Here is a 25,404-nt window from a genome sequence, read left to right on the forward strand (position 1 = left end):
CTTCTCTCAAACTTCACCCAAATGGTGGTGATTATACATTGAGGCCTTGTCTCATAGGCTGTACTGGCCTGCATTCTTCACGTGCCTTCCATTAATCTTCTCACAGAAGGTCAGCAGATCATGAATCACTTGGTGACTACATTGTATTGAGGCGTAATCTGTACTTTCCTCTGTCACATTGGTGAATGAAGGCAATCTTCTGGCTCAGTCAATGTCCCCTTCTGCCTATACTTCTCTGGGTATGTTTCTCCTAAAGCTGTGTCCCATCTTTCCAGGTTTTTGAAGATCAATAAACTCATACTTTGTGACACATCATGATGGAAAACACAAGGGTCTGGGAATCAAAAGGAAGAATCAGATAAAAGTGAGTCTTTGCTGTTCTAAAAGGTATCAAGAACAAAATGTCTTACTAGCTGTTTCTATGGTATAATTCAGGTAAACAGAAAAAAGCTCATTGCCTCTGCAGCCTTTCCATTTCCAAGGACTAGTTAGGGCTCTTTGTTGGCTCTTTCTGAGCTAGGCCAGGGGGCATTTAAGCTTACAGTCCATTTCTCTGAGATTCAATTACACGTCACTCTCGCTATAATTTTCTCTGACCTTGCATTTTTCTTTGGGTCACTGGAGCAGTATTTGGCTAATCTGCCTGTGAACACTGCCTATTTTCTCTAAGTCATAGTGTGCCTTGCTTCTTCTGGTAGCTTTTCCTAACGATGACTAAGCCTGGCTGAGCTAGAGAAATGACTGACCCTAGATTCCTTATCACTATATTGACCCTGTCAGCTAGACCCCATCTATGCCAATAGCTTTGTCTTTATCTGTGTTTTCCCCACCATCAACAATGGCATTATTACTTTATATCACAGATTAAGTCCTTAGGGGTGCCTGGGTGGCTTAGTTGGTTAAGTGCCCAACTCTTGGTTTCAGCTCAGGTCATGGTCTCATGGTTTGTGAATTTGAGCCCTGCATCGGGCTATGCACTGACAGCCTAGAGCCTGCTTGGGAGTCTCTGTCTCTCTCTTTCTCTCTCTGCCCTTTCCTTGCTCGTGCTCTCTCTCGGAATAAATAAATAAACTTAAAAAAAAAAAGAGTGCCCACCCTCTTGATGTAGTTCTTTGTCAGTGTTCTCTATTTTTATCATTCAACTTTGCTAGTCCAAATGTATTTTAATGTAAAAATGTATTAATATAGAAAAGTATAGGCTTCAGGTTTAGAAAGTGGTCCCTTGTAAAGTTACTGACCTCATAGAACTATAAATAAATTCCCCAAGGTAGGATGAACTGAAAATAACTTATATTCCTATATAAACATAATTAAGTATAGATGCAGTTGCATAAGTAGAATAAAATTTAATGATAAATGTGCCAAAGAGAAGAAAGCACAAAAAATGTATCAAACTTGAAATAAGAAAATGTCCAGGGGCACCTGGGTGGCTCAGTCGGTTGAGCGGCCAACTCTTGATTTTGGCTCAGGTCATAATTTCACGGTTCACAAGTTTAAGCCCCACGTCGGGTTCTGCATTAAGCATGGAGCCTGCTTAGGATTCTCTCTTTCCCTCTCTCTCTGTGTCTCCCCTGCCTGCTCACTCTCAAAATAAATAAATAAACATTAAAAAAATTTAAGAAAATGTACAACTGGGTAAGAACCAAAGCTTCATTAACTCAGCAGTCTTGGGGACCTAGGAAGTGAGGCAGCCCAAGCCAAATTCCTCTGGTGTTGCAGGACCTTCTATAACAGGCCAGGCCACTGGCAATGGAACCAGAGCAGGGGGCGAGTGTTGTGCAGCACATTGTATTGTAGGTAAAAACCAGCAAACAGGGATTCATTATTCTTGAGAGTTTCCCTGTGCCCATGATCAGCTTCTGCGTGCACTTGGAAGAGAGACAACCCTATTAAAATGCCTTTTAAAAAGTCACAGCTAAATGACTATAAACATTAAAACTTTGAGGAATGGGGGGGGGGGGGGGAATCTATGAGGAAATCATCAGCTTGTTTATCCAGGGAATGAGCAGAACTCAATTCCCATTCCAGCATAGGGCGGCTGGGCACCCAACTCCTTCCACTCTGGGTAGAAAACAAATCCCCAAGTTGCTACTGAGCCAAACTTTAAAGGCCAGTCAGGAAATGGGCAGTGCTCCCAAATGGGAAAGACTGGATCAGTGTTTTTTCTAAAGTAAACAAAAGATCTGCAAAAGTATTTCCTTGCACTATTTGGCAAGAGAAAGAAGCACCTGGAGAGTCAGTTAGGATGAGAACCCATATAAGACATGGGAGTAAAACAAGGATGGTTATAATGAAGCTTTGTCTCACTAATCTCCAGAGCCCAAGCGTTCTATTAGGAAACAAAGCTGCAAATGAAGAGACACTCAGAAAGACTGGTTGATTAAGAATACATTCATGGAAAGGATAAATAGAAAAAATGATTTTCTGGATCCTGAATTGCATCTTTCATTTGGATTTTTTAAAAAAAACTTTAAAAAGATCTTCTAGAGGGTCAAAGTGGAATATATACATTAAAATAAATGAGGGCTGTGAAGGAAGAAGTATGAGCAATGAAAAAAGCAATTATCCTTGGAGACAGAAATTTCCTTGCTTCAATGCAGTATGTGATGCTGGCAATTTCAGCCATTCTCTTTCAGGTGCTTTTCAGTGTGAATTCCAAATGCTGCTTGAGGGGACTCGGTCTCAGCTACCTGAGGGACTGGGGCATAACTAAAGATGTATGGAGAGCTATCACATTCTTTACGCCAAACATTCTGTTCAGTAGGGTAGCCTCAGGAGGAAGATAAGTCACCCTTGGGAGACAGGTAAGAGAAATGAGGCAGCAGTTGCATAGCATTGACTGTGGTAAGTCTGCAGCATTAAAACAAAACAAAACAAAACAACAAGAAAAAACCAATAAAACTCAATAGCATCTCATCATTAATTTTACAAAGTCACACAGTTTTGGCCCTTTTTCCCAGTGAAAAAGGCTTAAAGACCTGAAGTGTGATTGCCATTCCTCAATGATCTTGAAACAACCAATAATCAATACATAAAGATTAATGGAGAAAGAAAATTCATTTCTGCTCTTTTGCAAGGAGCTAGGAAGTGTCACATATGGGGGCAATGGATTAAAAAACTGCCCAAGAGTTTGTATAAGCATAACAAAACTTACAGTTTTCCTGGACCAAACTCATCAGCCCAAGTAGGAGAGATGATGCTTGAGGCTTTTAAGGAAGCAATCAATGACTGACTTCATTTGGTAGGCAACATCTGATAGAAAAACATGTATTTTATGGGGCCTCGGCTCAACTTGGTGCCTATCTGCTGGAGAAAATCAAAGATAAAGATGCAAATCCCTGGGAAGCCAGGGACACAGCTAACTGGACGCTTTTTGTGACTATTTGAAGTTCATGTGCTCGTAACGTATTGATTTTTTTCTCCTTATGAAATGTTAACGTGTATTTTTATTCATTCACCTGCCTCTAGCTGTTCCTTACTAAAGGTTAAGTGGTTGTGAAACCACATGCACTAGAGAATCCAAAGCAGCTGTTTTAAGCTCTTGAACAAGTAGTGATGCCTTGCAGCTCCAGGGGAAGGGAAGCTGGGCTCTCTTTGACCACCTGCAGGTTTTACTGTGCTCCATCCATCTTATGCCAACCTGGCTTGCCAGCGTCGGGGTCACTGTGCTCAGGAGACGCTTCAGGATGGTGCTCCGGGGAGCTGTGCTCTGCAGCCTCCTGGGCGTCTCCTGCAGGTGCACTTGGCATTTTCAATTTGATGCTGTTTTTCTTACCCTCTGCCTGCACTCATACACAGAACTATTATTACTTATTACTGCATGTTGCTGATTCATACTCAGAGGAAAAAGTAATTTTGTCTTCAACACCTCTTCCCTGTCATTTAAGGCATATGTTAATGAAAGACAGATTTTGGCATCCATTCTCCTCTGCAGCTTTGAAGCCACAATATAAGATTCATTATAACTGAAGATGCAACTGTTATTTTACTTCTGTTTATATTTATACCAACACCAAAGTCATCTTGTAGGTACCTTTGTGCCTCTCAAATCCCAAACCATATTCCAAGAAATGCTCAACATTTTATGCTTGGATTGGCATTAATATACATACAATGTTTTAAATAAAGATGTTTTCACTCATATTTTATTACTGACAATCCCTGAATTCACATATTTTAGATTATACTAAAGCTGAATCCCTTTGAAGACATTTTAAGGGCTTTTTCAGACTGATTTTTTTTTCTTTAAGTGAGGAGTATGCAAGTGATGGGTGCTCTACTCACTGGGAGGGGAGCCAAATGGAAGCCTGAAGTCTGAAGCCTGAAGGGGGTGGGGTGAGAAGAGAAGTAAACATATGCAGAATGCTGAAAAGAACTGATTGAAAGATTTTGCTTTGTCATTCCCCTCCTTCCTTTCCTGCTTTTCCTTCCCAGTTTGTGACTGTGGACCAAATGAAACATACTTATTTCAAAGAATTACTGGATCTGGAATGAGCTGTCACCTTGTAGATTGTCTCATCCAAACTCCTACCCATTGCTATAATTCTTCGCTTGATTCAAGAGCTCTTTTTCTCCTCCAGCAGCTCTCCCAGCAGCAATTGAGCCTATCAATTAAAAGTGTGCGGAGGAGACTAGAGGTTTTGGAATCCGACAGTTCTGGATCTAAACTGTGGCTCTGTCACTAAAGTGGTGATATCCTGAGCAAGTTAACCCCAAATCTCAGAGCCCCTGTTTTATCTGTTAAACGGTTATAATAGAAATGAATACACAGCAGTTTGAAAATTAAATGAAGTAATAGTTTAATATATAAAAGTGTGGTATATATAAAATACTCGGCACTCAGAGCTAAATTAAGAATAGCTAAGGGTTTCAAGAGGAACTAAGACCCATGCTTTCTGTTTGACTCCGAGGCAATACTTTTCCATGGCATCTTACTGTCTTTCTCACAAGGTCTCATAAAACCACCGAAAAAGTTTCGTTGCTGGAATACTCTGTATCCTGCCCTCTAGACTGTAAATGTTGTTATTAATAACAATACCTCACACATATTCAGTGCTTTAGAATTTACACTGCACTTTCACAACTGGGAAGGGAAAATCCACGCCAACATGTCGTCTACTGATGACTAATAGAGGCAGGAAGCAGGAGCAGAGGCTCTGAAAGAGGTCTATTAGTGATGCAAATGTGAAGTTATCTGCACTTGTGAGGAGCATAACAAACATTAAAACCAGTCAGAAGTACGAATGAGTGATAAATTCCGGTTTCGGAATTCAGCTTTGATGAGTTGGAAAACCATAGGAATACAGCAGAAGAGTTTGGGGGCAAGAATTCGGTTTACCTGAAGTTTAAGTCTAAATGATTCAGATGCCCAGGGGGGTATCTCTTTGCATATGGGTGAGTTTTCACGTACAAATTAGAGTAAGTAACTATTCAGATTGCATAAAGGTAGAAACCTCGATGTGTTTATAATTTGGAGACAAAGCATATGGACCAGAGTCAAGCAAAACAAATAATTTCTCAGAAGTCAACATTAACTTTGTGTTTCAATACAATGAATGTGTCATATTGAATGCAAAACTTTTAATAATAGAAACTGTTAACTTGGCTTTTTTGCAAACTTCTGAAACAGTTCATGTATGAGAGTTTTTACACTGGGAAAATACTCAAAAGAGAATTTCTAGAAGTGCAGAAAAATAGAGGGTGCATTTTTAATACAGAATATTTCATTGTTTCTGTATTGTAAGAAGATGAAGAAACATTTTTTTTCTATTAGAAAGAAAATGGTCCTTTGGAAATTCAGCTCCCTCAGAAGAATTTTTAAATATCAAGCTCTGCCTAACTAACTGGTCCTAGCTTTATGTTTATGAGGAAAAAATTAGAATTTCATGCAGTTATCAAATATTTTAAGCTAATACCCAAGCAGATACATTTGCAACATGAAAAATTATCTTCATGATTTTTTAAAAAGATAACTTGAATTACTTTCTGGGGGTCAGAAGTCTGAAATGGGTCTCAGTAATCTAAAATCAGGTATTGGCAGGGCTGCTTTCCTTCTGAAAAGCCTCTAGAGGAGAATACATTCCCTTTTATTTTTTAATTTATTTAAATCCAAATAGTTAACATATGATGTAATAATGATTTCAGGAATAGAATTTAGTGATTCATCACTTACTTATAACACCCAGGGCTCATCCCAACAAGTGCCCTCCTCAAGGCCCCTTGTCCATTTACCCCATCCCCCCACCCAACGCCCCTCCAGCAACCCTCAGTTCATTTTTCGTATTTAAGAGTCTCTTATGGTTTGACTCCCTCTTTGTTTTTATATTATTTTTGCTTCCCTTCCCTTATGTTCATCTGGTTTATATTTTAAATTCAACATATGAGTGAAATCATATATTTGTCTTCTCTGACTTATTTTGTTTAGCATACTACACTCTAGTTAAATCCACATTGTTGCAAATGGCAAGATTTCATTCTTTTTGATTCCTGAGTAATACTCCATTGTGTGTGTGTATGTATATGTATATATATATATATATATATATATATATATCACATCTTCATTCATTCATCAGTCAATGGACATTTAGGCTCTTTCCATACTTTGGCTATTGTCAATAGTGCTGCTATAAACATTGGGGTGCACATGCCCCCTTTGAAATAGCAATCCTGTATCCTTTGGATAAATACTTAGTAGTGCAATTGCTGGGTCATAGGGTAGTTCTATTTTTAATTTTTTGAGGAACTTCAATACTGTTTTCCAGAGTGGCTGTACCAGTTTGCATTCCTACCAGCAGTGCAAAAGGGTTCCTCTTTCTTTGCATCTTCACCAACATCTGTTGTTGCCTGAGTTGTTAATTTTAGCCATTCTAACAGGTGTGAAGATGGTATCTGATTGTGGTTTTGATTGGTATTTCCCTGATGATGAGTGATGTTGAGCACTTTTTATGTGTCTATTAGCGATTGGATGTCTATTGGATGTCTTCTGTGGAAAAATGTCTATTCATGTCTTTTGTCCATTTCTTCACTGGATTATTTGTTTTTTGGGTGTTGAGTTTGATAACTTCTTTATAGACTTTGGATACTAACCCTTTATCTGATATGTCATTTGCAACTAGCATCTCCCATTCCGTTGGTTGCCTTTTAGTTTTACTGACTGTTTCCTTTGCTGTGCAGAAGCTTTTTATTTTGATGAGGTCCCAACAGTTCATTTTTGCTTTTGTTTCCCTGGCCTCTGGAGACGTGTTTAGTAAGAAGTTGCTGCAACCAAGGTCAAACAGGTTTTTGCCTGCTTTCTCCTTGAGGATTTTAATGGCTTCCTATCTTATATTTAGGTCTTTCCTCCATTTTTAGTTTACTTTTGTGTATGGTGTAAGGAAGTGGTCCAGGTTTATTCTTCTGCATGTTGCTGTCCAGTTTTCCCAGCACCATTTGCGGAAGAGACTGTCTTTATTCCATTGGTTATTCTTCCCTGCTTTGTCAAAGATTTGTTGGCCATACGTTTCTTGGTTCATTTCTGGATTCTCTATTCTGTTCCATCGATATGAGTGTTTTTGTGCTAGTACCATACTGTCTTAATGATTATAGCTTTGTAATACAGCTTGAAATCTGGAATTATGATGCCTCCAGCTTTGGTTTTCTTTTTCAGGACTGTTTTGTGGTCTTTTCTGGGTCTATACAAATTTCAGGATTGTTTGTTCTAGGTCTGTGAAGAATTCTGGTGGTATTTTGATAGGTATTTTGATATAGACAAAAGATTTTTTTCCTTTTTTTTTCCTCTGCCAAAAATCTGTATTTTGTCTAGCAGCAAACTTTAAGTAGGGGGCTGATTTAGGTCGGCTAAGCAAGAGAAAGACTGACCAGACAAGCAGAAGACACTGGTAGAAATGGCCTATTGAGCAGCCATGTGGAATAGGAGGTCTATGCTAGACGGAGCCCAAAAGAGCCCAGTTTGTGTCTCACAGTCCAAATTTGGTTGATGTATTTTTGAAGTTTCTAAAGGTTAACTACATGCTATAATACATTATAGAAAGACACAAAGCTGAATTTTACTGTGCCAGTCAAAAGCCTGGCTTGAGTCTGCTGTTTAGGACTGAGAGATACAGTATGATTTACATGTGTGAGGATGTGAGAATGATTTTATCTTCTGTTGTTTTTAAAACCACCTTAGGCCATGATTTTTAAATTGAGACACAAGAACGTCTACAGGGGTTCCCATAGCAACATTAACTTATCTAACTGCCCTTGTTGTATGTAATACTTTCATTAGTTTGGCTTTACATGTACACTTTAATTATCTAATACAACTGAGTGAAGAGTCTCAGGCAAATTTTAACTTTTGGATTTATTGACAGATGCATGTATAAACAGAAACCTTGATATTGTACTTTTGAGGAATTGCTACCAAGGCAAGTATATGCAAAAAACGTTTGTGATCCTCCTTGCTCCCATGTCTGACCTCACTGCATTCCATTGCTGTAATCTCTCTAAATGTATTTAGAACATGCCATCAGTAGGATGAAACAGAAACAAAGAAACAAACTTTAGATTGCTCCAGTCCAGGGACTAGAACCCAATGTACCTTTCTTTCTTTCTTTCTTTTCTTTCTTTTTAAGTTTATTTATTTATTTATTTATTTATTTTGAGAGAGTGAGGGAGAGGCTGAGTGCGAGCAGGGGAGAGGCAGAGAGAGGGAGAGAGAGGATCTCTAGCAGGCTCCATGCTGTCAGCACAGAGCCCGATGTGGGGGTTCTATCCCACAAGCCATGAGAATCATGACCTGAGTAGAAATCAAGAGTTGGATGCTGAACTGACTGAGCCACCCAGGCACCCCCCACCCCACAGATGTGCCTTGCTATTCAAAGCTGTCTATAAGCTGACCTCCTCCTTATCTATCCAAGATTCCTCATCATGAATGGTCCACACCAAACACACTTGTCTTTCATCATCTTCTGAGAGCACATGTTCAAGGACTAGCCTGACATCCACACCCACTGCCCCCAGAACACTGATACTTTCCCTTTCCATCCTACCAAGCTAACCTTTCTCTTTGGAACCACTATTACTGCTGCTACTACTACTGCGTGACATGTTTGTGACTGGGCAGCATGCCTCTTCTCTTTTTCTTGATAACAGGGTCTTCACTTTCCTTTGAGGAACTTTTCTCCACTCCATACCTTCAGGTAGCATCATCAATGAAGACACCCTACCACAATCTGTCAGGAGATGAATCCATGACCCAAGTTGGACCAATCACATTCTTACAGAAAACTGAATTTTAAGTGAATTCAAAAAGGAAAAAACAGTGGGAACTAAATTTTTCCAACGGTGATCCTTTAAGAGATTACCCATGTCTTCCAGATTTCTGTGGCTCATAACCAAAGTCCTCCAGCTGGTAAGTTCCCTATTTGACACCTGTTCATATATTATCTGAGATTGTGATTGAGAGGCTTGGGATGTGCACGTTTTTCTTTGCCAGCCAGATCCTATTTATGCTCCCTGAAGACAGGGCTGAGTCTTTGTTGTATTAGTCCATATAATTTAGGACAATGTAAGTACCCTGTATACGTTGTATAACAAATGAAAAACCAATCTTAGAAACTCTGTTTTTACAAAGGGCAATTTGCAAGCCAACTTATACCCTTTTTGAGGCAAGGTGGTAAATAAACTTTTAATTGCTACAATTTAAGGATTTTCTTGTGTATAGCAGTTGTCTTAAAGAGAGCTTACAACAACTTGTATGCCCAAGAATAGTCTGAAAATGTTAGCTTGGGTCATACTTCCCCAATTTTAGGAAAGGAAAGAGAAACTAAAATTCTATTTTAGACATTAGTTTCTGAATTGAAAAAAAAAGAGTTTTAGGAAAAACAGACAACAACATAACAAAGAATACACCTTAGTCTTGGTTTTGTGACTGGCCAAGGAAACGAGGAGAGCTGCCTCTCTGCTCTCAGATAAGAGAGAAAGAAAATTTAACTGTGTGAGACTAGTATATAAATAGTTTTTCTCCCACTTCTAAAAAATGGCAGGGTATATTTTCTCAGAATCATCTGACTTATATCAGCCATTTACTTGAATGCTTATAAAATTGAAAGAACAAACAAAACAGTTAGACACAATAAGCCCAAACAAGCTTGAGCATAGTAAGTTTTGAAAATACAGAATATGGTATACTCGTCCGAATCATTTACAAGTGCTTAAAATGAACAAAAAGAGCTCACCCGTGATGAACAGCAGGATATACAAATTGTCCTGTCTTCCCTTTTAAAAATGAAAGATTTACAGAAGTCTTTGAATACTGTAATCTTCTGGTTTGTACCTTACCATGGTACAGAACTCAGCCATGAGAAAGGAGTGTCAATACCAACTTGGAGGTTTTTTGAGTCAAGTGTAGTGGTTTCTGGAATTTGCCTTGAACCCACACTCGGTGCATTTTCACTTGTTTTTTCCTATTAACTTGTAAGCGACGATCAACCAGATTTTGCTTCTCATCTAACCCAGCCTTGCAGAACATATTGTGGACTTCCCCTGTGAGACAAAAATGGCAATTGAATGTATGTGTGACTGGGGCTTGGTGGGGGGAAAGGGAGACAGTCAAGAACAATGGAACATTAACGGAATATCTGATCTAAATTTCATTTATACCAAGAAACTCTCTAGTACAAATTGGCTAAGGAAACCTGTGAAACCAAGTGGGTTTCTTCTACTTTACAGAAATACATCAAGTATACACAGTTTAACATAGCAGGCGTAAATAGGTATACATTACTTACTACTGGTTGCAAATTTCAATATTTTGAAAGGTGCCTCTGTTCTGGTTTTTGTTAGTTTGCAGAGACTCCAAATGGCACATTTTAAAAGTAACTCACATAAGTCTGGAGAAAATCCTTTCATGAAGAATTTATTTGAAATGCTTTTTTTTTTTTTTAATGAGAAATTGACAAGACAAGAGATAGTAATTTTCTGTGGACTCTTACAATCAAATTCCGTCCTTTGGCTGTGGCATGTCATCAGATTTTTCATACCTGGGCTAACAGTGCTTCCAAAATGGAACAGACTACGTCTTCATTTGGGTATAAGATGAAACAAGTAATTCTTTTAAAGCAGTTTCAGCTGGGAAAAGATTAAAAGGCAAAAAGGCCATTTTCAAGCTTTCATGTAGAACAGCTACAGTGTGGTTACAGACTAACCAAAGAAAGGTGTTTTTTTGTTTTTTTTGTTTTTTTTTTACAGCTAATTATTTCCCCTTATAGATAAGCATACCTTTTGTAAAGAAATACGCTCTGGTACCATCTCCTCGAACATAAAAATTTTCAGATAAGCAGTGCCCTAAAAAAAAAAAAAAAAAATTGTGTTCAGAGAAACCTAGTATTCCTTAAAATGAAACAAACAAAAACTTGAAATAAAATATAAACAAGGCATTCTTTAAAACACATGAAAATAATTCCAAACTGAATATACCCCTTTTAAAACGAAGCTGAGTCTTATCATATCTTCCGTAGTCCCGAAATAACAGCATTCCCCCAGGCTTCAGTAACTTGGACAGTCGGTTTATAACACCTTGCATCCTTTGAAAACAAAGCAAGATACTGTTTGCAGAAATCTTGTTTTACATGCCACAGCCTAACCTTCTCAGAGATAAAATAAGGAAAGCTCAATGGGGCCAAAAAATCTAACCCACAAAAATAAGGGCAACAAAAACAAAAATATTTGGTAGAGAAAGGAAAAAGAATACCAACTTGCTAAATGATAAGAATCAAAAGGCCTAGAGTATCGAGTAATCACCAAATGACTGGAGTGGTGACTTCACAGAGCTTGATGTATGATGTCAAAGCTGCCCTGCAAAACCACAGATGATATTTACATCAAGTTAAGGTAGTTCCAAGGCAGATAAACACTTAAGTTGCTTCATTTTTCTTGAAGATAAAAACTATGGTGGAGCTATTCCAAATTGCACATATCTAAACAGAGATCATCTTTCCTCCCAAACTAGCTCCTTCTCCTTTGTTTAGTTCAAAGGTACCATCAATCATCTGTGTAATACCTCAGAGATAGCCTTAATCCCTTTGCTTTTTCTCCTTTTTCACTAACCTTCTCACAACCATTTGGTCATCCAATTCTAGGTTTTCTTTTTTTAACTAATGTTTTTTCTCTTTTTTGTTTCCCTTTGGTCCTCCTTTAATATAAACTTCTACCTCCTTAGGCGTGAAAACACACTACCTCTTAACATGCTTTATTATTCCCCTTGGTAATTCTTCCTGTATATTACTGATGAATTCTTCCGCTTAAAATGATGGTTTTGTCAAATCATCCCTTTGCTCAAAAATGCTTATGATTTTAATCCATAGGATAAAATCTTAATTTCTTAGTTGGGCCTTTGAGATCTCTTACAATTGGTCTCAATCTCTCCAACATCTTTACCATTACTTCCCAATGTGAAGCATCAACTGTAGCCAAACTGTTACATGCTTGGCTCTGAAGCAGTCCATGCCTTCATTCACATGGTTTCCCCCTCAAAGAATTCTCTCCTTCTTACTTTCTGTCTATTTAAATTCTATTCACACTCCACCCCCAGCTCAATACTGGGAAGGCTTTGCTTTCTTTCTTTTATTACTTATTCTTTTCATTTGGCTCTCAATCAAATATGAGTCCTTGTGACTGCTTTTGACTTAATGTTTTTGCTTAAGTTTATGGTCTTATGTGTGACTATGGGCCAGAGATGGCAAAGATTTCAGATCTCATATTAATGCCAAGTGACTGGCATTGGCTGCCTACAGAGCTCTATTGAGAAGGACTCTTAGGGCTCACTGGGAATGACAATCAGGGTACAAAATCAGTTATCAGTGTCTGCCCTGAGCAGAGGATGGTAAACGGCGGCCCTGTGTGCTAAGTCCTTGCCATCTCTGCTTCATCTATGCTACTTAAAGCTTCTAGATTTTCTTATTTTAAAAATGAGGGCTTTGGATTAGATAATCTGTAAGTTCCTTCCAATTAAAACGCTGTTCAGTGGAATAATGGAGTTAAAAACCCGATTTATGTCAGGTTATGAAGGAAGTAGATAGTAAGAAAATGAAAGTAACTAGTAAAGCAAGATAGAAATATAACAGAAAGAGGTGGCATAATTAGATGAAATGCTCTTTTAAAAAACTGGAACATAAGTACATGAAAGGGAAAAAAGAAAAATATTTTTCCTTGTTTATTTTATTATAGGTTATTTTCATGCTGTGCTTATGGCCTTAGGCTTTGGCAATTAAAGAAAACCGTATCTAAACCTTAAAATACTTACTTCCAGAATAAATGTTTTATGTACAGAGAAAAACATCTTTCTGCAATGATTACTAAAACAAGCATGAAACAAAAATGCAGAAAAACAAAGGGCCAAATGCAGCCATATCCTTCTGCAAATCCTTTCTTCCCAACTATCTTTAACGTCTGGGATTGTGGGTAAAAGGATGGGGAGTTGCTTTTCTTCATCAGCCCATCTCTCTTGGCTCAGCACCAACTTCCAGAGCCAGTTCCTGAGAACTGTCGGTGGGAGAGGGCTGGGGGAGATGGACAAGACAAGAATGGGTGAAAGTTCCTTTTCTTTGTTTACCTGACTTGGGCCAACTCTGCTATCCTCCTCTACCTTTAGCTGGAGGGCAAGGAAGAAGAGATTTTTTTTTTTTTTTTTACAAATAGTTTATTGTCAAATTAGTTTCTACATAACACTCAGTGCTCATCCCCAAAGTGCCCTCCTCCGTGCCCATCCCCCCCCCCCCCCCACATCCATCAGTCCTCAGTTTTTGTCAGCATTCAAGAGTCTCTCATGGTTTGCCTCTCTCCCTTTCCCCCACCATTTCTGCCCTTCTTCTCCCCCTTGTTCCTCCGTCAAGTTCCTCCTAATCCTCCTATACGTGCACACATATGATATTTGTCCTTCAAGAAGAGATTTTTTTTAAAAAAGGAGTATTTATTGACTGCCTACTCTATGCTGGGATCTGTGGTACACATATTATGCTTTATTTTATTTCAGTGATAAGGACAGTTAGCTCTTCTTTCGTAGCCTCCTGTAGCTTATTCCCATTTAAGCTGGGATGCCCGGACTCAAGGCCTAGCAAAATAGCTTGTCATTCATTTGTGCATGGAGTTTCCAAGCTGTCAAGAAGACACTTTTCCAGAACTTTCATGGGGCTAAATATACCACTGTCCCAAATGACTCTAAAGATACTCTCTTGCCTTTTCACTTACTACTGCCTTCCTTCTACATGTTCACCCTATGTTTAGATCATTTCCATATAGGCAAGAAAGTGGCTAGGGACGTGATATATCTAAATTTATTTTATAATAATTACCTAGAATGAACATACTATAGAATAACAATAATCTTTCCAAGATATCTGCTTCCCCTTCTTTTCAACATTCAGTTCAAATCATAAGAAAATACTATCTAGGGGCACCTGGGTGGCTCAGTCGGTTAAGCGTTAGACTTCGGCTCAGGTCATGATCTCACGGTTTGTGGGTTCGAGCCCTGCGTCAGGCTCTGTGCTGACAGCTAGCTCAGAGCCTGGAGACTGTTTCAGATTCTGTATCTCCCTCTCTCTCTGACCCTCCCCTGCTCATGCTGTCTCTCTCTCAGAAATAAATAAAACATTAAAAAAAGATAATTAAAAAAAGAAAATACATTATCTAAACTAATTTCAAGTAGTGTTTTTATGGTCTTATTTGGAATTTAAACACCTCCTGTTATAGCTGTCAAATAGAAAATCTTGTTCTCTATCCACCTACTCCATCCTTTTAACTATTCATTCTTTTAACTATGAAACAAAATACATAGACGACATCTTTCTACCAGTACCTGAATGATGCCAATATTCTACCCAGATTAGTAGAATGACATAGATTATAGAAACTGGGAGGAAAAAGTAGCTTCATGGAATGTGATTTTTTCACCAGGTGCAAATATGTTTCATTCAGATTTATTTGAAAATTTAATTTGTCTTTCAAAAAGTAATCAAAGTGCTCATTTCTGAATGAGAAGTAAAATAACTGTAAAGGGTCTTAATGATTTTATAATTGCAAAAGAAAAAGCACATGTTAACCCAGTTTCTTTGGAAAAGTGTCACACTCATCAAAGAGTGGTTGTTGATATCAAGTCTCTACCAGCAGAGGAACGTTCCTGGACTAAAAATACTACCACAGCAGAAAACCCAATTTTAAGAAAACTTACAAATGCACAACCCTTGACACCACACGTGTGTCATATTATACATGAGGTGGCAAAATTCTAAGAGAAGTGATCACTTTAATGGCTGGTAATATGTCTTTCTACTTCTTCTCTGGACAAGAGCTATTATGTGAACTGGGTGCCTGAGTGGCTCAGTCAGTTAAGCATCTCTGACTCTTAGTTTCAGCTCAGGTCATGATCTTCGTGGGATCAAGCCCTGCATCAGGATCTGTGCTGACAGTGTGGGGCCTGCTTGGGATCCTCTCCCTCTCTCTCTCTCTCTGCCCTTCTCCTGCTCACATTCTCTGTCCCTTTCAAAAGAAATAAATAAACTTAAAAAAATTGTGTGAAGAAAAAATCTAAGTCATAAATATCTAAATGATGGTACTAGACCAACCTTAGATAATAAAGGTCCAAGGTTAATCTGGCAAATCTCGAGCACCCCTAGTTCCCTAGAGGGTTTCCTTAAAACAAATTTTTAAAAGTCTTTGACAAACTGGTGTGAAGCCAAACAGATTCACCACCCACTTCTTTTCGAACATTCAGTAAGATGCTAAATCAAAGAAAGATGTTTGTTTCTGATCACCAGGTACAATTTCCCTCTTGGAAGTCTATTAGGCTGTTCTGAATTTGTAATTTCCTTAAAGCACTGTCACTTTTAATAGGTACGTGTCTTGCCAGAATATGCTCACTTCACTCTGACAGTGATAGAAAGCTCACTAATGAAGCAGTTTGACCGGTTTCTTTCTAAAAGTCTGGAGAAAGGAAAAACTGCACTTAAAAGGCTGCGTGTTATATATGGTATAGTTCACTAAGTAATAAAGTCAAGAATTGTCACTTTTGATGGTTTTGAAAACCACGACTGATAAAGGTGCTTTACACATTTGCTTTGCCCTTTTCCGTCTTCAGTTACCTGTCAGGATGAATAGAAGAGAGCACAAAGACCAGAAGAATGACGTCCAGGATCCCATCTGGAAATGGGTAGGGTGAGTCTTCATCACAAACATCATGAACAAAGGCACAACACTGAGCTGCTCTGTAGGATGAGTGCAACTATCATAATAAAGGAATAATTAATAATAATAATAACAATAATAAAGTGGTTAGCAGACTTTCAGCATTTTTCTTAAAATTAAAAGGTCAAATTTTATGTTTCTCCCTAGTGTCTTTCCTCTGTAAATTTGAGTGCACTTTATTTCAGATTCAGTGTTCTGTTAGCTTATTTCAAGCGGCTATAAAAAAATTAAGTCTAACCCTTGGACTCGATAACAAATATTCTTCACAATCCTTCTTTAATTTTTAAAAGTAGAGTAGGGCAGGCTTCGGAGTCAACAGGCAGCATTGCTGGAAGCCGACTCTATGTGATTTCAGAGGCACTGAGATCGTCCTCAGTTTTCTCTCCCACTGCTTGTCCATGCCTCCTTTGGCATAACATACAAATATCCTCTAATACATAATCAAAAATTAGATAATGGTAACAACTGCACAACTCTGTAAATATACTAAAAATCATTGAATTGGATTGTATACTTTATTTATTTTTTGAGAGAGAGAGGGAGAGAAAAAGAGAGAGAGAGTACAAGCAGGGGAGAGGGGCAGGGGGAGGAGGGGAAGAGAGAGAATATCTTAAGCAGGTTCCATGCTCAATTTGGGGCTTGATCCCATGACCCTGGATCATGACCTGAGCTGAAATCAAAAGAGTTGGATGCTCAACCTACTGAGTCACCCCAGTGCCCCTGCACTGTATACTTTAAAATGGTGAATTTCATGGTCTGTGAACTATATTTCAATAAAGCTGTTATTTAAAAAAAAGATTAGAGTAGAGGTGCTGGCTCAGTTGGTGGAGCATGTGGCTCTTGATCCTGGGGTCATGAGTTTGAGCCCCATGTTGGGTATAGAGATTACTTAAATAAACTTAAAAAAAATAAATAATGAAAAAATTAGAGTATACACACACACACACACACACACACACACACACACACACACACACACACACCGTTTGCCTACAAAACAACACTAGAAGGATATATACCAAAACACTCACCTCAGTTCACCACAGGACTCTAGGAAGTGTGATTATAGGTGAATTTTATCTTCCTCTTTAGGTTTCTTTTTAGTATTTTAGAAAATGTCTACCATGAATAATAATTACTCTTACTATCAGAAATTAAGTTCCATGTATTGACTACACATTTCCTTTAGCATAGTTTCCTTTCCTTTTCCATTTCCTAAAAATACTTTTTGCTAAGGTAATGCTTACTAGCTTTTGGAGACTAGTCAAACAAATCCAGACTCCCCACTGTTTCCCAAATAGTCTAGGACATTTTATATTTGTATCATATACTTTCTCAAAATTTGTTTTAATTTCAAAAGTTTTAATTTAATGAGTCCCTATGATGTGTCAATCTGTGCATAGGGCTCTAGGGACATAAATATGAATAAGATCACTTCATAGGACCTGTTGATCTTTCTAGGTGTACCAGTCCCTTCAATTTTATCTTAATTTATTTTCCTTTTTTTCCACTTTATTTTGAATTCAAAATAACTTCTCTTATTTTAGGGTAATATCTTAGGCATCAGGTGATGATATGATTCTCAGAATTAGTAAAAGCTCAGTTAAAAATGGTTACAGATAACATTGAAACATTTAAAATATATTACTTCAACAGCAAATAAATTATATCCTTACATGGCTCTCTTTAAAGAAAATATGAGGCATACCTTCACTAGTTCCACAGCTCCAGAAGCAAAATCACAACAATAAAGAAAGGAGTCTGGAGCATTCCTAAGAAAATGGAAGAAGTATTTAAATCTAGAGTTCACATATACTCAGGTTACAAAAGAAAGGAAACTGTAGGCTTGAATTTGTTAAAAGGTGTTTCTTTTAACATCCAAACTTAATAGAAGTTTGGATGACACCTGGCTTATTGTTTCTTCTTTTTAGATATTGTTCTCTATAATGGTATATGGGTGCCACCATGTTGCTTCTGAAACAGCACTGTCTCAAATACTTATTAATTACAGTGTAACTCTCAAATTCCTGCCCTGGTTTTTTTGTTTTTTAATTTGAGAGAGAGAGAGAGAGAGAGAGAGAGAGAGAGCGAGCGCACAAGTGAGGAAGAGGGACAGAGGGAGAAAGAGAGAATCTTAAGCAGGCTCCATGCTCGGCACAGAGCCTGACACGGGGCTCCATCGCATGACCCTGGGATCATGACTTGAGCCAAAACCAAGAGTTGGGTGCTAAACCGACTGAGCCACCCAGGCGCCCCTTTCTGTCCTGGTTTTAAAGCTCTTCATTACTTGGGCCTACCAGCCTTACATCCCATCACACTCTCACATGGGAACCCTTCAGTGCCATCCATCATCATGGCTCCAGCTTCCTCCCCCCAGTCTTTCTTGTGTGCCTCCAGCCAGCAAGGCCTGTAGTTCCTTGTCACCTAGTCAAATTCTACCCTTGTGCAAGGACTCTCAGACCCCTGTGTCCCTTGATGCTTCAGTCCCCTTAGCGTCCCCAAGAGCCTTCTCACAGAGGCTCTGATGCCTTAATGGGACAGGAAATATGTATACTTTAATAGCATGTAAATATAACTTCTAAAAAAGAGTACAAAAATACTAATATGTTAACTCTTAGTTATCTTTTTGAGTTATTTTCAAACATTTATTAACACTCATGTATGTACCTAAAGTTTGCTCAATGGAAAAAAAAAGACTCATGTATGTACCAAGCATTAGAAAACAAATTAGTAAATGAAATCATCTAATAACATCATAAGAGTATGACTTTTGGAGCCAAAGAGATATGTGTTTAAGTCCTGAATTTGCCATTTATTAGCTCTGTGAATTTGATTCAACCTCTCTAAGACTCAGTTACTTTACAAATGTAAATATATAGTCAGTCATTTTTTGGAGGGGGATGTTTACCCATATAAAAGTCTTGAGTAATTTTAATTGGCCTCCACTGAACTCAGAGAAGTTCTATTTGGCTTTTATCTGAAATTTAGTAACAATGTCTGGACCCTGGTTATTCCTGGGCATGTATATAGTTTGAATTTTGTGGGCCAGTACTCTTCCTGATCATCCCCGGTATGCTTGTATCAAATAATTACTGCATCATGTTGCTTAGTACCATGTCTGAATCACAGAAAGAGATTGGCATGTCATGAAACAATAATTATAAGTATAGTTCCGGCTCTTGTAGGTTTTATAGCTTAGTTGGGGATATGATTGACTTCATCTAGCTTCTACAGTGTTATGGATAGGGCAGACTTCCTGAGGTGTAAGTCTTAACAATTCTAAAGGATGGGTATAGCATTGTTGAGTCAGAAGAAGGGTAAATGGTCTAAGAAAGGCTTAGAGGTGGGAGTCACATGCCAAGGATGAGAAACAGGGTTGATCCTGAGAGCTCAAACCAGTGTGTGGCAGGATACACAAGTGGGCCTTGAAACACATAATTAGAACTTTGATTCAGGAGACATTTGAAGCAAGGAGAACCACTAAATAAATATGGGATACAAACACAAATACATATTCCACAAATAAAATCTCACCCAGGCTCAGATAATACTCTGAAATTCTACTGACTGATGAATACTATGCTCACACATAACTTCTTCATTCTGTGGCATTTGGGGATTTGCATTCAATTTAAGATGTGTCCAAATAAGTTAAAGTACGATGAACAGGATTTGGTTATGACTTGCATTGCTTGTTTTTTGTTCATCTGTCTCAAATAAAAACAGTGATTTACTGCAGCCTGAACCCCTATCGCTTCCTCTGAAATCTATAATTCATGACTCTTAATTTTTCAGGTGGTCACATGTCTTTGAAATTTTTTGGCAAGCACTCAGATGCACAATGTGATATGATGGCTAAGGGAAAGGGCTCTGGAACCAAACTGCCTATGGTTTGAATCCTGGCTCTACCACCTAGTTGTGTAATTTTGGAATAGTTACTTAATCAATCTCTCTGTAATTCTGTTTCCTCATCTATAAAGCAGAGATATATATGGCATCTGAGGTCACTGTGAGGATTGAAGGAATTCATAGAAGTTTCTAGAAAGGTGCCTAACTCAGAATAAGCACCTAATACATGTTAGTCATTATTATAATTGTTGTTGCCATTGCTATTATTATTATTATCATATTATTATAGGAAGATCTGTCTCTGCCTTCTAGGAACTTAAAAACTTAAGAAATTATCATGGTTCTATAAAAACTTCCATATAACTCAAAATTCTTCTTTGGGCACTGGCACATCTGGCTCATTATACAAGGTATGCAGTCGACCTTTGGGCAGCGGTTACTAAACACCCACAAGATATAGAATAGTCTAGCAGCTAAAGGAAAGCATGTGCCATTTGCCATGTGTCCCACCAGGAGAGCAGCATGACCTCTGGGACTGAATTCCCATGCATCAGCAGCCCAAGTTGAAGTCTTGTGACCACCCAACGACTTGCCAGAGCTTTTCTGTAAAATCAGCTGACTGCGTTGGCCCTTCTCCCAGCAAGCAGGTGTAAATATCACTACTAACTCCACATCACCAAGCACTCCCTTGGCAGGGGGTTTAAGAATTAAATGGTCCTTGGAGAATGATATGACCTCTCAATTCCAGGGGTCTAATTATGATAAAATATTCTGGAAATGTAAAACACTAATCCTGTACTCTCCAAAAGTAATAAAACATAATTTCTTAGGTGGGAAAAAAAAAAGTCTAATCTTCCCTTTGGAAGGCTAATCACTGATTGCCTTTTAAAGATGAATTAATTATCTTAGGTTATTGAATGACTTTAAAAAAAAATAGCCAAGAAGAATCAGGGAGCAAGGAAGCAAGAGACTGCAATTATTAGTTGGAGGGAGAAGTAAAAAAGGAAAAATATTACTAACAAGTGGGGATTCAGAGATATTAGTCAATATGTATTGAGCTCCAACTATCTGTATTGCACTGTTGGGCTACCTGGAAAATCAGATTAGGGTAAAATATGTTTTCTACCTCAAGGAATACAAGTAGTGGCTGGAGACATAAGACAAAGAAATGACATGCTAAATAATACCTTGAGATGAGTCATAAAGTAACACATTACCAACTGCCAAGGTAGTAAATTTATGTGCACTGTAAGCTCAGAGATAACTTGGGTGAAGGAAACTGGCTACATGGTATAATAAAACAGGAAACATTGGCCCAGAAATGAGGAAAAGGGAAAACAAAGAAAATAAATACAAAAAGAGAAAAGGCCATTCAGAACTGCAAATGTGCAGTTCTATCACTTCAGCCTGGCCACTTTAACTGGTAATTTGATGGTGTTTGGAAATTACTGTGTTAGGTTTAGACTAGTAATGAAGAATGTCCTGAGTTTTTTGGAGCTACATCATAAGTATTTAAAATTAGTGTCCTGGGGGCACCTGGTGGCTCAGTTGGTTAACTGTCTGACTAATGATCTCAGTTCAGGTCTTGATCTCAGGGTCATGAGTTCAAGCTCTGCACTGGGCTCTGCAATGGGTATGAAGCTTACTTTAAAAAAAATAAAATGAGGGGTGCCTGGGTGCCTCAGTCAGCTGAGCAGCTGACTCTTGATTTGGGCTCCCGTCATGATCCCAGAGTTGTGGGATTGAACCCTGCCTTGGGCTTCACGCTCAGCGTGGAAGCCTGCTTAAGATTCTTTCTCTTTCTTCCTCTGTCCCTTCCACCCACTTGCACACTCTTTCTAAAATAAAAATAAAAATAAAATAAAAATAAAAATAAAAATAAATAAAGCAAAAAAAAGTGTCATGATGTTGGCATTGTGTTAAATGTTAAATTGAGGTGGTAAGTATATGAGAATTCATTCTGTTACAAGGAAACACTAAAAAAAATAGCATCATTAAAATTTAAAATACACATAGAGACTGAAAGGAATTTTACAAACAGCAGCTATATTAGGATGATGGGGATGATGGGTGATTCCCAGCCCCCTGTCCTCTAATGGAAATATTCTGCAATGTGCTCATGTTGATTTTGCAGTGGAAAAATAATGTGAAAGTTATTGTATAAACTTAAAAAAAAAACCCAAAGCCAGAATAGGTAAAAGGTGCTAGAAAAAGCTTTGTGAGAAGTGTCTTCATCATGAAAATACCACAACATATACATGAAGCAGTGAACAGGAAATGTATGTCAGGAGAACACCTATCATCGAGGTCCGTTTTTTTGAGTCTTAGGGCTAGTTGCTGTCACCTTCCTTCACAAAGGAAGGTCTTATACCAGGTGTGGCTCCAGAGTGACGACAAAACGAGGGTTAAAGAATAAGCTTTAAACTCAATTCTCTGTGTGTAAAATGGCACCCACATACCTGAAGGAGCAAATAGATTTCTGAAGTTTAGCAATTCACAGCTTAGTGGAAGGGTCAAACCCCTTGCTCTTTTCTTATTCTCTCATCCATGCAAACACAAGCTTAAAAAATTACTTGGACCCATGGTGGACAACCCAGGGCTGTGAAACATTCTTTTCAGAGTAATTACTAGTTCATGTGAAATTAGACACTAAGACAATTCTTTGAAATTTGCTTCAGTCATTGTTTATATGAGAATAAGAACACCATTGCAATATATATAACAACATTTTCCCAGAATTTTTAACACCCCATACATATGTAAAATTTTGTAGGAGAAAACTTTAAAACTTACTGTAAAGTGTTCAAAATTGGAAAAACACTATTTCCTGCACCACAGCCAACCTAAAATATCAAAAGAATAAACAAATATCATGAAAACAAGATTAAATTTTCTTCACCAACGTTAGATATTTTTTATTAAAAAAACTAGAAGAAATTTACTGAATTTCTAGGTGTACAAGAGTTTTCTGAATTCAAAAGCAAAGGAATAAGCCACAAGAATAATACTGATAAATTTAACTATGGAAACATTTAAAAATTTTATGCACCAAAACTCAAACCAAATTAAAAGGTGACCAATGCACTATGAAAAACAAATTGGCAATAAATATGATAAAAGGTAGAGTTCATTAAAAAAAAAAAAAGTAACAGATAAATTAGCAAAGGAAATAAATAGAACACAAAAGAAATACAAATATCTTCTAAACATCTGAAGAACTGTCTGACCTAGTTAACAATCAAAGACATGCAAATTAAAACAAGGTATAATTTTCATCTGTCAAAAACGAAAGCACTTAAAGTAAGAATATTCTAACCAATGAGGGTGTGGTCAAACAGACATATATTGCAGTGAATTGGTATTAATACAGCTCCTTAGAAAATGATTTGGCAATATATTTTAAGGCATTAAATTTATTATTTTTATTTTTTTAAAGTTTATGTATTTATTTTGAGAGAGAAAGAGAGAGAAAGAGTTACAAGCAGCTTCTGTGCTCTCAGCACAGAGCCTGATGCAGGGCTCCAGCCCATGAACAATGAAATCATGACCTGAAATCAGGAGTTGGACGTTAAAAAGACTGAGCCACCCAGGCACAACTAAAAGCATTACATTTCTAAAATAAAGTATGAACTAGTAAATCTAACCCAAGATAATAAAAGAAAATACAGAAAAGTCTATACCCAAAGATATTTTCTGTAGAAAACCTGAAAACAATTTAAATGCCCAGTATTGTAAAAATAGATAAGCAGAATTAAAGTATTCCACATAGTAAAATATTTTGCAGCCACAAAAATGTTTATAGAGAATCTTTACGATAGAAAAAATTGTTATGATAAAATGTTAAATAGAAACAAAGCAAAACCCCCAAATACGGATATGTACAGCTCAACTATATAAAATAGTATAAATGAAAAAAACAAGTCAGTAAAATGTGAAGAGTGGTTAAATCCCTTGTATATATACCTTTATAACTGGAAGGAGGGGATTTATTTTTAAAAATAGAAAGCGCCTGGGTGGCTCAGTTGGTTAAGTGTTGGACTTCGGCTCAGATCATCTCATGGTTAGTGAGTTCAATCCCCACAGAGGGCTCTGTGCTGACAGCTCAGAGCCTGGAGCCTGCTTCAGATTCTGTGTCTCCCTCTCTTTCTCCCCCTTCCCTGCTTGTGCTTTCACTCTCTCTCTCTCTCAAAAAGAAATAAATATATTAAAAAAAAAAGTCAAGGTCTACACTGGATTACTGCTAATTATATCTCTCTTATTTCTATTTTACTTAAAAAAAGGTAATAACAGAAAGAGATAGAAATTAAGGCCAAAACTTTACTGATATTTAAAACTGCCTTCAAATAAGAAATGAAAACAATTAAAAAAAGAAAATTAAAATCACAAACTTAGAGCCTGATTATACATGTGAGTCCCTCCAGTATTTTTTATACAAAAGTACACTGAACACTTTTCTAGTTAGATTTGATAATTTTTCCCCTAAAAAATCTGGATCATTAATAAAGTAATATGCAATGTACATTTTAAAATTATGTGCCACCTCCCATGTTTGCCCCTGCAGGAAGTACCTCAAGGATCCTAAAAGTAGCACTGCTTCCAGGAAATAGCTCAGTCTTCAGAGGTCCTTGGCTGTGCTCTTTAGAGTCTAGGTTGGAAAAATGAGATCTTGCTTTGCTTGGACCATCTGATGACCCACACCTTTTCTTGCTATGATTTTTTTCTTCAGGCATAGTAGGACAGTGCGTTCTTGAGAAACAATCTGCAGCACCAGTTTTGACATTATCCCACGATGATTCTTGCATCTCCTCTTCAGTTTTTTGATCAACTGGAATAATTTCAGGAAATTCCCTCAACAGCCAATTACGATCCTTAAAAAACTTATTCTTATGAATCTTATAAAATGTGTCCCAATATTTACTAGCTTCATTCTCATACTTAACTAAAATAAAGAGAAAAAAATGATTTATTTTACTATGAATGATGTTTACTATTAGTTACTATTTTAATAACTAAATATATTTAACAATCAAATACTGTTAAATATATTATGTATATTTATAACAATTATATTTAGTACTGAATAACTTTAATATTATAATTTTTATTTATCTGATGTTTTTTGGCTTCTTACAGATTAAAACTGCAGAGTATTAATTTTCTCAAAATATGTCAATGTGTGAGGTATTTATTCCCACCCCTTATAAATCTGCTTCTGTCTTAACAATTTGGCCAATACATTTTTTTTTTTTTTTTTTTTTTTTTTTTAAATAGTTTTTTGTCAAATTAGTTTCTACATAACACTCAGTGCTCATCCCCAAAGTGCCCTCCTTCATG

General features: G+C 37.4%; 1 protein-coding gene across 1 annotated transcript; it reads right to left on the minus strand.

Annotated features, from left to right (window-relative positions):
- Positions 1-8,785: 8,785 nt before the first annotated feature.
- Positions 8,786-25,009, minus strand: METTL8 (methyltransferase like 8; the record flags this gene model as incomplete). The annotated part of the gene is made up of 7 exons (XM_039220475.1): positions 8,786-10,527; positions 11,263-11,328; positions 11,461-11,567; positions 16,119-16,258; positions 17,930-17,993; positions 22,864-22,913; positions 24,639-25,009. Coding segments are annotated over 7 exons (989 nt in total), but the record flags the coding sequence as incomplete, so codon positions are not given.
- Positions 25,010-25,404: the final 395 nt, after the last annotated feature.

Source organism: Hyaena hyaena, unplaced genomic scaffold (assembly GCF_003009895.1).
Source record: "Hyaena hyaena isolate Hyena2069 unplaced genomic scaffold, ASM300989v1 scaffold_894, whole genome shotgun sequence".
In the NCBI taxonomy this organism is placed as follows: domain Eukaryota; kingdom Metazoa; phylum Chordata; class Mammalia; order Carnivora; family Hyaenidae; genus Hyaena; species Hyaena hyaena.